Source organism: Terrapene carolina, unplaced genomic scaffold (assembly GCF_002925995.2).
Source record: "Terrapene carolina triunguis isolate 2854851 unplaced genomic scaffold, T_m_triunguis-2.0 Scaffold130, whole genome shotgun sequence".
Taxonomy (NCBI): domain Eukaryota; kingdom Metazoa; phylum Chordata; order Testudines; family Emydidae; genus Terrapene; species Terrapene triunguis.
This window is the reverse complement of record NW_020664481.1, coordinates 25,259,844-25,274,041: the sequence shown is the minus strand read 5'-3', so window position 1 is coordinate 25,274,041 and position 14,198 is coordinate 25,259,844. Positions and strand designations below refer to the sequence as shown.

Below are 14,198 nucleotides of genomic sequence, written 5' to 3'. Positions count from 1 at the left end.
GATACACTGATAGCAGTGGAGAGAGCAGGAGTACTTGCAACAGGAAGAGGAGATCAGAAAACCAGAATATGTGATATAATTCCATAATGATACCTCTGTGCCCACACTGGGTAAGACATCTCTACCCACCCCAGGTTACACAAGTCTCACTGTGCTCCACACCATGGCAACCTCAATATACACCAGGACAGAGATCAGCATCTCCTAATTAAAAAAAAAAATCACAACCCCTGGCATTTCACTAACAGATATTTTTGTACAGTATTAATTGTAACCATCCAGTAAAAACACCTCGGTGTCATTATGACCAAGTCAAAGAAACCTTTGCATAATGTGAAGTGGCACATTATCTTTTCTACAATAGAAGAAGAGGGGAAGGAAAGAAGTTAGAGGGTCACACATTTGGAAACTAGTAAGTTTTTAATACATTGTATCATCAGTCTGTGGAACTCACTGCAACTAGAAATCAAAACATTTATATGGTTATATCAACTGCTATCCTAGACAGAATTAAAAAATGTATCAAGTGTATCAACCTTAATGCTTCAGTATATACCAACCACTAACAGTTAAGGTGAAGAGAAAGTCCCTCCTGTTCCTCCCATAAATATGTTAGTGCACAATTATCTATTATGGGGTATTATATACCAGGGAATGTCAGACAAGACTTTGGCTGGGATGTCAATTCTTATGTTCCTTTAATAGTTAGCAGTCTATGCAGCTGTAGTTGAACAATTCCAATTCCATACAATAGAGAGAATGGTGTGTGCACACTAGCTATTGCATTACAGCATATAGAACTCCACATTGCTTAATAATTAAGTGTATGCAACATTTTATTGAAAAAATATGATCCTTCTGTACAGTAAGTATAATTTAATGGGCTTGGTAAAAGACAAGCCTACAAAAAAGCAGCTTCTGTACTTGTGCAAGTGCAACCCATCGCTGTGTGCAATGCAACACCTCTATTTCCACGTACTGGATTCTCAATATACTCAGAATCATACAATGATGGGCTGCAGGAATTTTAAATGGGGAAGAACTGCACTGGACTTATCTTCGATCCACTGATGGTTTGAAATTGATTTAAGAAACCTCTCTGTGAAACTCCTAGACTGTTTGCGTCTGTGTTTCCAATGTTTCTAACAAATAAATATAAAAATAAATAGGGACCTGCCTCCTCCACAAAACCATAAGTCTCAGAAGCTACACACTGTTTGTAGCAATCTACATACATAATCAACTATATCAACATAATTTATTTAAATCTATAAATGTATTAAAGTATAAATTCTTATCCAATACTTGAACTGTAGTTCTGGAAATGAACCCACAAAACTGTAGCTTTGTCAGACAGTTCTTACAACTTAGTGTTTTGTTTAGAAAATGCATTATAGGTGAACTTCAGCAGAAACTAGCTATATAATGTAGTCCTATCCCCATAAACGAATATAAAAGCTTTTAAAATCTTGTTACAGTAACTGACTTTCGAGTCCTAACTTTATACACAGTTTCTAAAAACACTGCACGTTAGCACTGTTTTCTAAAAATAGATTTAGTGTTAAAACTACATTCACAAATGCCAGAGCATCAAAGCACAAGCCAAGTAAAATTGTAGATTCATGATTCACTTGTGTTGCCAGTTGGATGGTGTACTACTGCAATACAAAAGATATGTATGTCGCAACTGGAGTGTCACTTGACAGAAAACCAATAGAACCAGTACTAAGATCTACGGTATAGTGTAAAGGTTGGTGAGAAAAGTCTAGTAAGTCATTCAGGAGACTGGATGGATGATGGAAAGTCTGTGTTTGTTTGAGGGGAGGAGAGAGAGAGAGAACCTATTTTCTTCTCCATTTAAAACTGGAATGTCCTTTGTCATCAAGAAGGTAAATGTGCGATGGTGCAGAAAGCTGTATTAAATCAAGAGTAAATGGTGATGACTTCACGACCACCTCCTCTAACAAGTAATACTCTCTCCAAGCCCTCTGTCAAAACCTCCAGGAATTCCATATCTGTATCAGTAAAGTCAAGGACAAATGATATTTTATAACTTAAATGCAGACACTGAGTCACTGGCATCCTTTTTACTGAACAGTAATACAACAGCAATAAGCTTTCTAATATACTGAGTGTAACTAAAAATCTTGAGCGATTTCTTGAAACAACCCTCTTAGATTTCTTAAAAATGAATTTATTAGTATGTCAATTGCAATTGGGAGATTGAGTTCTTCTAAATAGTCTGGGCAAACTCTTTAAAGAACTAGTACAGTTAAACTTTTGAAGAACTGGTAGAGTTAAAGTTTCTTAAATTGATATAAACATTTCATATTCATGGCTGAATATACTTTGAAAATGTTTATGCTTTGAAACCAAATGAAAGGCCAAATTACATTTTAGCAGTAAATTAATTTATTGCAACTTGACTAAATCTGACAGATCTGTGTTGTCTTTGTGGACCAATATAGCATCAAGCACAAGATGTATGGGATGCCCCAGCCATATTTTGAGTCATGTTTCAACCATATCCTACACTTTTTTCAAACACTGCTCCCTTCAGAGTGCAAGCTGGGTCCATAACAGGGCAGGAGTGGACAGTTGTCCACCATGAGATTTTAATCCAAGACAAACTTTAGTGGGACGTAAGGAAAACAGAGGGACAGCTGATTCATGGATACTACCCAGAAATTTCTCCCATGCTGCATCTATTCCTTAAACTTTGAGCTATAGGAAGCTAAAGAAGCTAGTACGCCATTTTAATGTCACACAAAAATTCAACATTTTCCCTGCTTTAGAAACACACCTGAATCCACAAAAGTCATGTATTACCCAAGCCACTTCCTGGGGAGGACGTCCATACTGCCTCCTAGGAACATGCTCTAAACCTCTCTGAAAACGTGAACCTCGCTGGAAGTGCATCTTACTCACCCCTACAGATTCACACTGTAAAATGTCAGACTGGCTAGATTTCAGTTGTTACAAAATTCCAAATATAGGGCCAAATAGACGATACATTTGAAGTTATCATGTCAGAAGTAGATCTTTTGTTAGTATAATTAAACTAAGTGCCTCTTAGAATCCAATCAGTAAGCGTTAACCCCTTTCCCCCACTCTCCTTGTTGATTTTTGTGTACAGGAATTCATTCTTATTAAATGCTTCAAAGTACAATAAGAAAAAGGTAGCTTATTCCTTGAAAGAGCAAACATCATTTCCATGTTAAGTAATGTCAGATTGTTTAGCCTCATTCTGTAGGAGGAAAAACTCCTGCTACTGAATTTCCTTACTGTTGCCAAAGCTTGTGAAGGCAGGCCCATCAGAGAAAATGAAACTAAGAAAGGAGTGTAGACAAGACAAGTCAGGCCCTCTGACAGGTGATGTTAGTAAAGCATCTTGGGTACAAAACAGGAGAGTGGCAAGGCAGATGTGACTTTCCCTTAAAAGTATTTACTGTATCTCAACACCCACGATTTACTACTTTATCCCTGTGACCTCACTCCTGTCCCTGTTATATCTTTAGTTGTCCCTCGTAATTAATTGAGATCCTGGACTTTGTGGATCCTCCCCTTAGGCTGAGCGAGGTCCTTTAGCAGTGGGTGGGTTTCCGCCCGTGCACTTCCAGGATCCCAACAGGACGATTTACTACTTTCATACCACTGGAACAGTAAGTTACACTTATTTTGGTTTAAATAAATATCTTTGATAGGCAAAGTATAAGAACCTGGTTAGATAGGGAGACGCATATTTTTGAGTATCATCTTGGCTTTCCTTCAAAGGATACAGTTTTCATCACCATCTACATTCTTTGGAGGGCCAGGCATGTTGAGTAGAACAAGTCTGGCATCATGGGATCTATTTACAATTACTTCATTTAACTTCACTGCTGTGTGCATTCTTCTGACATTTGACTGGTTCCTGTTAAAGAATCACATGTTTACTGTTAGAAAAAAACTTGTAAAACTGAACTGGGAAAAAATCATTACAAAAATATCTTACAATGACCATATCTACGAAATACTATTTAAAAAGTAAACTAATCAAACACTTTCCCCCCCAGGTTTTATTTGAAAGGTACAGAGTTATTTGTACCCCTCCACGTGTTTAGAGCGAATACTATTCCACTCGTTTTTGTGATCTGTGTTTGGAAGGCATCATTTAACTTATTTCCCATTCCACTGCTGTGCTTGGTCTCTCCTAAGCAGCTAGTGCCAGACTGCATGAGATAAGAAATTCACCCTTAAGATCACCAGTACAAATATAAACTCTATTGCACTGAGGGCCTCATCTACTTACTCACTGATGGCAATGGAAAGAGTTTCATTGACTTCAAAGGGCTTAGGATCAGGCCCAAACTGAGTAAGACATGGGCTGGAGTGGATGGTTATTGATTATTAAAAGTGGAAAATACCCTGGTCCTCCACTGTGACCTCAGATTAGAGTTGAGCTGGAATTTTTGAGTCACAGTCAACAACTTGTAACAACCTAAGGAGTGTTCCACCAAACTGGCAGGGCTTTCAAGCAGGGCATTATGCTCCTACACCAAGGAATAAATCACTAGCCCTATGCATCCGCACAAGGGGAATAAGGCACCGCCCTCTTCCTGTCTTGCATGGGCCACCCATGTCTCGGGTTTCAGTACAGAAAGAAAAGCAGGCTCTAAGGGGGAGTAGCTCAGTGGTTTAAGCATTGGCCTGCTAAACCTAGGGTTGTGAGTTCAATCCTTGAGGGGGCCACTTAGGGATCTGGGGCAAAATCCTATCTTGGTCCTGCTATTGAAGGCAGGGGGCTGGACTCGATGACCTTTCAAGGTCCCTTCCAGTTCTAAGGATATCTCCATTAATTTTAATTTTTTTTTTAATTACTGCTCCCTTGATCCTGCCAATGCGCCAGTCAGCACAGCCAGCATGCCAGGTGTGATACATTGTGCTGAGTGTAAGCCCGGCACAGTTTACTTCCTCTGAATCACAGTCTGGTCCTTAGGCAGCATAACTATATACGGCCTCTTTCTCAGGGCACATGGCAAAACAATAGTCCAGGTCACACTGACCAAAAATCCCCCACTCAACACACTAAAGTACAGAAGAAATCCTCAACTCGGAGAACTCCATGTCTCACAGATAACTCAGAAACTGGTGACAGCAACACCAGCCCACATTTCTAAGAAGTGCACTTGTGTTTTTTGAGCTGCAAAACACTCATATCCTCACAGAAAGCGTCCAGGATTTATTACACTGAAAATATGATCAGATCACACCAATCCATGCTGAATAAGAACTGGAGAGTCAGGGAGTCATTTTTAGGCAGAAGATGTCTCCTTCCAATAGGAAATTAACTATTTGTGTGGCTAATAAGGGCTAAAAAGGGAGAACAAAACAAAAGACAGACAGACAGATGCAGACCTAAAGGGAAAATCAATTAGCCTTTGCAACTTGGATAAGGATTTCTTTATTACTATTGATGTTTTTCAACCAATACCAGGTATTTTAGGGAAGGGGGTTACATAAGTACCCATTTTACATGCTACAAATTATGGTAACAGGCCTTACTGCACTCATTTCTTTTCTGGAGGCTTTTTTGTTTTTGAAGTCAGTTTAATTTTAACTTTCGTCTTGTGATGATTTATGGGGTTGCATGTTTGTTGACATTTTGTAAGGGAATAAGCTTCCCCAAAACATTCAGGAAGTGGCAGATACACAGAGGTGACTCATTTGCACTGCTTTACCAAGGAACAGTGCTGCTGCACAGAACTATTTAGGAGCAAGATTTACAACAGGGTACAACTTGCCCGGTTTGGAATACTTTCCTTTTGATGTCATGCTATGGCCGTATGTTTTATTGAAAAAGTGAGCACAGTCTCTGCCTCTTCCATGTCAGCAACAGAAAGGTCACAGACAAGAGAGGCAAGACATCACTGTACTATAACTATGGGAGATGAGGAAGGAATTGTTATTTTTGTAATCAACTTTTGGAAGAGATCCAAAGAGACAAAAAAAATGTTCAAGGTGACCCTTAAAACTGGCATCTATCCAGAGAGCTGAGAAAATGCCATTTAGTATGGTGTAGGCATGAAAGGAATGGTTCACCCAGCCTCCAGGAGAGGCTACGAACAATGTTCCTTTGGGGACCAGATTGGGGGCATGTGCAGACAGAACTGGACCTGAAAAGAATCTCATTTCAAGCTGCTATGCAAGCTACTGCAAACAATGGAGAGTAAAAACATTCAAACGATGGTAAAAGCACTTTGACCATGTCCTTTGCGTATCATATTTAAGCTTGTGCGAAAACTACAAAGAGCTAGAGAAGTTCAAGTCAGCACTGTCCTGAATTTCTGTTCTGTACGACAGGCTGAACTTTGGCTTTCCCACCATCTGATATTGTGCCCCAACAATAACACACATCCTTTGATCACCCAAACGGAAGTATGCCATTCTTGAAAACACAATTAAATTCTCAAACCTGACGTTGTTTTTCCCTGAGTCAGTCCTGGTTAGACAGGGTAACTCTTGCAGACTTTGCTTTATGCTATTTCTAAGATACCTATTGCCTTAAGAATTAAGGACCCAATCTTGCACCCTTTAAAGACAATGGCAACTTCCCCTCAACTTCAAGCATGCAGGATCAGGCCCATTGTACAGCATCAAATGTAGGCTAATAATGTCATTCCTTTTCATCTAGGGAGAATTCTAGATCTTCCCACTCCCATCCACAGAAAAACATTTTTAAACAATTAGCAAAAAAACTTACAGGTTTTCCCACTCTCTGAAAGCATGAAAGGGAGATAAGAATACATCAATTTAAATTTAAACACAGAATTTCTACGGATTTTTAACAGTAAAATATGCTAGAATTATTAATACCAATGAATAGGAATTTCAAACACTCAGGAATTTTCACTGAGTTACTTAGCAGTAAGTGATATGATCATCTGCCAATAAACTAGTGCTGGATGGTCTCAGATACACATATATTACGTAAGGGATTACAAACAATTCTTCCATTTTATATGAAGCCACAACTTAAGGACCAATTCTAGAACTTTGGGGATTTTTTTTAAGTATTCATAGCCACATTTAGCTCTGCATTAGGGTGACTAACTCTGCTGACTTTCCACTATTAAAGCCTCAAACGTTTGAATGCAAGAGAGACCTGTGCAGTACTAAAACATTTTTTAAAAAAGGAAGTCAAGTTGTTTTGTCATTCGGGATGGCGTGCAATGGACAGCAGCACAACCAGACTTTAACCCCAAGTGGTCTGAAATATCGGCCCCAATGAGACTCACGGTTTAATACTGATCAGTTCTCTGAAGTTTTCCACTGCAGTGTTCCGGTTCCGTTTTTCAGAGTCGCATTTCTCTTTTGTCCATGTCATCTGAATTTTATCAGGTACTGTCTCCCCCTCATCTTCTTCATCCGAGTACAGGCTTTCCAGCCGTATTATAGAGTGTCTGTCCTTTACCAGCTGGGCCTGAGAAGTGTTTAAATGGCAAGTTGAGTTCTACTTTCACAGGTTAATTTTATCTTTTCTGGATCCCTTTCACCAAGTAAATAGCTCTCATTTCATTGTACTCTTCACTTGTGTTCAGGAGAGGAGCCAGAGCAGTTCACTAACACAAAGAGCAAATAGGGTTATGGTGCATATGAGTCAACCAGAATTTGGACCAATGGGGGTGTCTCTATACAGAGAAATAGAGAACTTGACATCGTAAGATAGTATGGAACCTGGCAGCCCAGACTGTCCCCAAGCTGATGAAAACTGTTCTGCTCAGCTGGAACAGCATAATACAAATTGAAGAGCTTTGGAGGCCAAGTGAATTAGTTGCCTTGTTCTACCAGAATCCAAGACACGACATAAACCCACACTAGCAAAACAGGATGTGTCATGAACTGGGACAAACCCAGGATATCGCATGTACCGGAAACTCTTGAGAATTTCAAGAAATCTCCTAAGACTTATATTCTGAACTACCTAGACATCACATAATCATTCAGGGAAATGCACAAAAGGCTTTTTACAGCTTACGTAACCACCATGCATTCTTTCCTAGGACAAAGCATTTCTAGCATGGCTCCATGAGTGCAGGCAAGATGTTAACCAATAGGAATAAACCTAGTTTTCAGACATAGCAACTGAAAAGGCTACAGTGAATGTTCGTTTTCTTCAAGATGTGGGAGGTGTCTGTGTATTAATTCATGAAAGTTTTACTATGCTATATGAAGGATTTGAAATGGTACTAGGAACAGTGCTTGGATTCATCCACCTTAGCTTTTTCTATAGTGAATGACATACCTCCCTTTCCCTTTCTGTTTTGGTCAGTCTCATTTGCCTCAGCATCTGAGATCTCTGCTCCATCATTAGGGTCCGCTCGTAGGTATAAGCTGAAATATCACTGTTTTGCTGCAGAAATAAGAAAAATATTCCTCTTTGTAATCAAACAACTTACTAGCATTCAAACCTTAAGGAGAAATAGGATCAATCCCTTACCATTTCTACCACTTCCACTTCTGCCTCTATTCGTAGTTGATAAAGGAAAGTAGCCAGGTCCTTCTTCATCTGAATGCTGTTGTCATCCATCTGGGCTACTGTGAAAATTCTCATTTTGCACTTTCTCCAGACCTATGGGGGAATATACAAGTTCTCAAAACACGTGAACCAACAACTTATTTTCTACACAAAACAGAACTGTAATAAATATAGCACCCTTGTTTTCCAACATAGTTACTGTACTGAGCTCTGTGGATTTTTTTTTAAACACATCCATACTATTGACTTTCCCATCAGAGAAATCAAGCATAGTTTAGGAGCACTGCTGATGCATTGTGTTGACAAACTGAGATGATTATGAAGCATGACTTTAACAAACACAGTTAATGAGCCATTAATGTACGGCAGGCCTTAAATTTGTATCCAGCTTCTCTTTTGGCTTAAAGATAACAAAGAAAAGCCATATGAGGCCAGCTCAATGGTCCTATGAACTATAACATAAGAAAAATCCCAGTTAGGTTTCTCACTAGTGAGTCTGCACATTTTTCACTGCTATGTTTCCCTTGACAAAACCCATGACATTATTTTTTTTTTGAGGCGGGAGGGGATACCTCAATAAAACATTATTCAGTCACCCTGGTCTGCTCGCTGGTGAGACTGCCACAAAATCTTGACATATTTCATTCTTCTGGGGTGTTTTATGATCTTTATATTCTTTTAAACTTTAACAAAAAATAAACTTAACACTGGTGTGCTATAGGCCAAGGTTTGTGAGATTATTTTTTTTCTTGCATTCCTGTCATGACAAAACCAATCATAGCCATTACATTGGCTGATAAGTTTCCTGGCCCCATCAAGTGACCCCACTGGCCAAAGTGAAGTGGCTTCAGGAGGCTTAATATTTTCCCATCCAGCCTAAAGCCATGATATAGGGACCAGCAAGTTACCTGCAGAGGACAAACTGGGAAAAAGTCACCAAAAATCCCAAGGGCACTATATTTTAAAATCACAACATTTTGGACACAATGGGCATAAATACTGTCTTATTTTTAAAAGATACTATACTACTGAAAGACTTTTTTAATCTTCTTATTTTAACCATCTCTCCTGATGACAGAGAGGTTAGTGGACTCCTTTCACTTAAGGAGACCTAGGTTCCTCCTCTTTGCCCTGGTCTACGTTGGGGCGGGGGGGTGTCGACCTAAGATAGGCAACTTCAGCTACGCGAATAGCTGCCACTGCCACTCCCCCGTCAACTCCGCTTCCGCCTCTCGCGAGCTGGAGTTCCGGAGTCAACGGGGAGCGTGTTCGGGGATCGATTTATCTGCGTCTAGACGAGACGCGATAAATCGATCCCTGATAGATCGATCTCTACCCGCCAATCCAGCGGATAGTGAAGACCTGCCCTTTGTCTTTAAGAAATAACCACCACACTTTGGAATAATGGGCTGCCTCTTCCAAGGGAAGCCAAGAGATGGAGCAAGCCAAGGCAGCTCAGAAGAGGTGAAATCATTGGTAAGTATGGGATAGAGAGAGGGACAACTTTCTTTGCACCTGCCTGTTTTAGAGAAAGTTTTCAAATTTCTTAAGTTCCAATTAATTTGTGAAAAGTTTTCATTAATTTTTTATTGCTGGTTTTCAACCAGTTTGAGTGCTCAAAATTTCTCAACATAATCAAATTTGATGAAGAAGTCTACAGTTTTCATAATTTGGGGTGATTTCTCAACCAGCTGTACTACCAGCACTATTGTGGTCCCTCACCTTCATGATCATATTGAGTTTATTAAATTCAGTTTAATTTCTGGTACTACAACCGCTTAATACAAATGAATTCTTTCTTTGGTTAACTAGTACACCAGCTTCCGAATTAACACTTGCTTCATAACCTGACAGTGTTCCCCTTTTGCATGCATATAATCCAATTATATTGCAATGAAATATATCAAGTGTCTAAAATTAAGACACTCATTAGGTCCTATAGCCCTTGTGAAAACGGTATCCATAAGCAGTCTGCTGAGTCCTTTATGGTACACTTATTAAATGTACATAGCTATCAACAGAAGACTGAGCAAGTCTTTGGGGGGGAAGGATAGTTCAGTGGTTTGAGCATTAGCCTGCTAAACCCAGGGTTGTGAGCTCAGTCCTTGAGGGGGCCACTTAGGGATCTGGGGCAGAAAACTGTCAGGGACAGTACTTGGTCCTGCTAGTGAAGGCAGGGGACTGGACTCGATGACCTTTCAAGGTCCCTTCCAGCTCTATGAGATAGGTATATCTCCATATTTAAAAAAAAAAAGTCTCAAGCACAGCTACCTTTTCAATGCAGTATCTTTCCTTTTTTTACAAGGTAAAGATTTGTGAGTTTGTATGACCACTCCTGCTATGATCACGTAGGAAAAGATACATTCTGCTAATATAAGAATGTATTGTACATGAGAAGAATGTACATGTGGGTCAAAAACCATTTTTTATAAATATATAATACAAGAAAAAAACGTATTGGGAGAACAGTCTGAGGATCTTCACTTATTGTTGGCTCACTGTTCCACACCATACACTGATGCATACATAGTAGGCAGACGAATTTGTTCTCTAGCTTTTTTCATCCTTACTTTATGCTGCTTCAGTAGAAAAGGAAGCAACATCAACATGCCTCCATCATGCACAATCCACCACACATCAATGTTGCCTTCGTTGTAACGTTCATGGTTGCTGGGATAGAAAGACACGTTTTTGGGCACCAACAGAGCCAGATGGGCAGCAGTTGTACAACGCACAGTATCTGCAGGGAAGGGGAAGAAAGCAAACAGTCACTTTTCTATGGTACTGTAAAAGAAAATTCTAGTGGAAAAGGCTATTCAGTGAGCAAGTGCCACTTACCCATAAAATCACCGCTCACATTAAATACATGTATTTACTCCTTTTGTATAACTGTGCAACTATAAAGGCTTTTTAATTGAAAAAATGGTATTGTTTATTAAAAAACATTTGAAATGGCATATAGACACATATACCTGTCAATGAGTGCCATTATTTTACTTTTTACTTTTTTTGTTAATATTCATGCAAACAGTGGGAAAGCGATGCTGAACTTGCAGAATAAATCTGTTCAATCACAAGTATAATGTGTGTAGAGTAGTACAGAGAACTTGGTTCTGGGTGTCTAACCACATCACATATTACAACTAACCTATAAATGTTTTCCAGGCTCTCGCATCTTCACTTTGTCTCCAGCCATACGGCCATCCCAAAACCACAGTGTTGTGTTTCATGCCACCTAGTCCACAGGACTGTATCAAGTGGGCAATTCCTTCTCGAACCTTGGTGGCTACAACTACTTGACAAAATCCTTTCACTTTCTCAATTTCAATCATGTTCTTAATAGTCTGGAAGATAAGGCAAGGGAAAAAAGTTCTCCATTAAAATGAACTCAGGTCCTCTATATCAACTGATTATTATACTTCTTATGCATGTTCATACTGTAATCTGCATATACTCATCAGGGGCAAAAGTTTACTGCCCTATTTTGAGTAATGAAGGACAGGAGAATCATATGTAGTATAAGGCTTCATATGCTATAAGGCTTTATAACAAGTCTGCAAGATATAAACAGAACAATAATTTCATCCTTAGCAAGAGGTTATCCCACAGATATATGAATTAGCTTTCCATTTTTAAAGTATTGTCTCCCACATCTTCAAGAGCTGCTGGGGGCCGGAGGGGCTCGGAATGTCAAGGTATGCTGTGACTAAGCAGATGTAAATGATTAAGCATTAGGAAGGATGCAATGGACTTTCTAAGTCTTCTACCACTACATCGAATAAGCAAAATACAGCAAATGGAGTGGGTTCAGAATAGCTATTGTGATGTTTCAAGATCAGTTCAGAAAATTACAAAACACATCATCCCTTACGTGAATCAATCGACATCATGAAACATTAGTTCTCTCATTTGGGTGACAATGTGTCCTGTTAAAGGAGTTAGAGATATATACACATACGATCTAGAACAGGGGTCGGCAACCTTTCAGAAGTGGTGTGCCGAGTCTTCATTTCATCACTCTGATTTAAGGTTTCGCGTGCCAGTAATACATTTTAACGTTTTTAGAAGGTCTCTTTCTATAAGTCTATAATATATAACTAAACTATTGTATGTAAAGTAAAATTTTTAAAATGTTTAAGAAGCTTTATTTAAAATTAAATTAAAATGCAGAGCCCCCTGGATTGGTGGCCAGGACCCGGGCTGTGTGAGTGCCACTGAAAATCAGCTCGCGTGCTGCCTTTGGCACACGTGCCATAGGTTGCCTACCCCGATCTAGAACTTAATGCCGCAGCCATGACGTGTTTTTTAGATCTTTAGACCCCAATTCAGCAGTGCACTTAAACATGTCTTTAAGCACTTTGGGCAACAGGCATCTAGTACGCTCGTGTTTAAGAGCTTTGCTTTACTGGAGCCTGCTTTACTTTCCACAAAGTTTAATAAACATTCACTACAATTGTGTAAAATCATTATTATATGTCAATAGTTAAAGCACGCACCTGTTCAGCAGCTTGGGCCTCTCCATAACTCTCCAGGAAATTCCCTTGGATCACTGTCCCTATGATAGTCAAACCTTTGCCAGCTTTCAGTTGAGAAGCAAATGTTAACAGCCTCGGATACTTCACGTGCAAATCTTCATCTAATTTCAGAAGCACCAGCAATTGAGGCCTAGAAGAAAAGAAAAAGCAGTCCAGGTAATTCTTATAAAACTTTTTTTAAAATGTTTGCTTCACTAGTTATCTTAAATATGCTTCAACATTAACACTAATATCCACAACAGTGAAGTACTATCGCTGTACCAATATGCACTGAAAGGGCAGTACTTGATGTTTTATTTCTTTAGACAAAGCAGATTTGGAATACTGTCTAGAGAGTCTTCTTCCAGGCGGGTTTGAAGAAAGGATTTTACTAGTCTGAGAGGTCTGCATTAGCATTTTACTTACAGAGACTGATTTTCAAGGATCTGCCCGATACGAAATACATTGCCTACTACATTTATGCAATAAAGCTACCTTCTAGGTCTATATGGATATTATGTACCAAACACGTGGGAATTAAGATTACAAATGAATTTCACCTTCTTCTGACATGTGAGATACATGCAACTTCAGTCTGACAATATTTTCTTTCCCAACATTCAGCTATGAGTAACAGAATACCATGATGTATAGGATTTTGTTTGTATTATTTAAGGTGACTTCTACTCCTCTGGATAGATGGAGGAGTGCTCAAATATCCCCATACAGTAGTGCTAGTTAGCAACATAACACAAGCTAGATTGAGCTATGCACTTCAGAGATGAAAGTCATGGAAGAGTACAAGCTTACCTTTCGGTTAATGAGGATTTCTCAGCCCACTAAGCCTTACTATTTTCCAGCTGCTGCATATAGAACTCTGCTCTCTCAGAGCAAAATGCATGTTGCCCATGTAATCTGGCTGCATGCAGCTGAAGTGCAGAGGCTAGAGGGAGAAATCCTTGGCCACTATTCCAGTTTTAAAGCTGCAGCCACATCAGCAACCTCCGTGCCACTACTGCAGGATATTAGGCCACTGCATTCCTGGAATCACAGATCTTGTGTGTCATTCCCCAACTCCACTTTCTGAACTAGCCTACACAGGGCCTGAGACTCCATCCACATCCCAGACAAGATGGGTTGCTGCTCTGTCTCTGCAGGGAACCCCC

General features: G+C 39.5%; 1 protein-coding gene across 1 annotated transcript in view; it reads right to left on the bottom strand.

Annotated features, from left to right (window-relative positions):
- Positions 1 to 401: 401 nt before the first annotated feature.
- The window catches only part of SLC12A4 (solute carrier family 12 member 4), a 75,335-nt gene continuing 61,538 nt past the window's right edge, over positions 402 to 14,198 (bottom strand). The window contains exons 17-24 of the mRNA XM_024219438.2: positions 13,015 to 13,183; positions 11,667 to 11,862; positions 11,089 to 11,258; positions 8,480 to 8,611; positions 8,285 to 8,392; positions 7,278 to 7,462; positions 3,780 to 3,913; positions 402 to 2,015 (exon numbers count right to left, since the gene is read on the bottom strand). Of these exons, the coding sequence (XP_024075206.1) occupies positions 1,924 to 2,015; positions 3,780 to 3,913; positions 7,278 to 7,462; positions 8,285 to 8,392; positions 8,480 to 8,611; positions 11,089 to 11,258; positions 11,667 to 11,862; positions 13,015 to 13,183 (1,186 nt within the window). The 3' untranslated portion in view covers positions 402 to 1,923. The remainder of the gene's footprint in view (positions 2,016 to 3,779; positions 3,914 to 7,277; positions 7,463 to 8,284; positions 8,393 to 8,479; positions 8,612 to 11,088; positions 11,259 to 11,666; positions 11,863 to 13,014; positions 13,184 to 14,198) is intronic.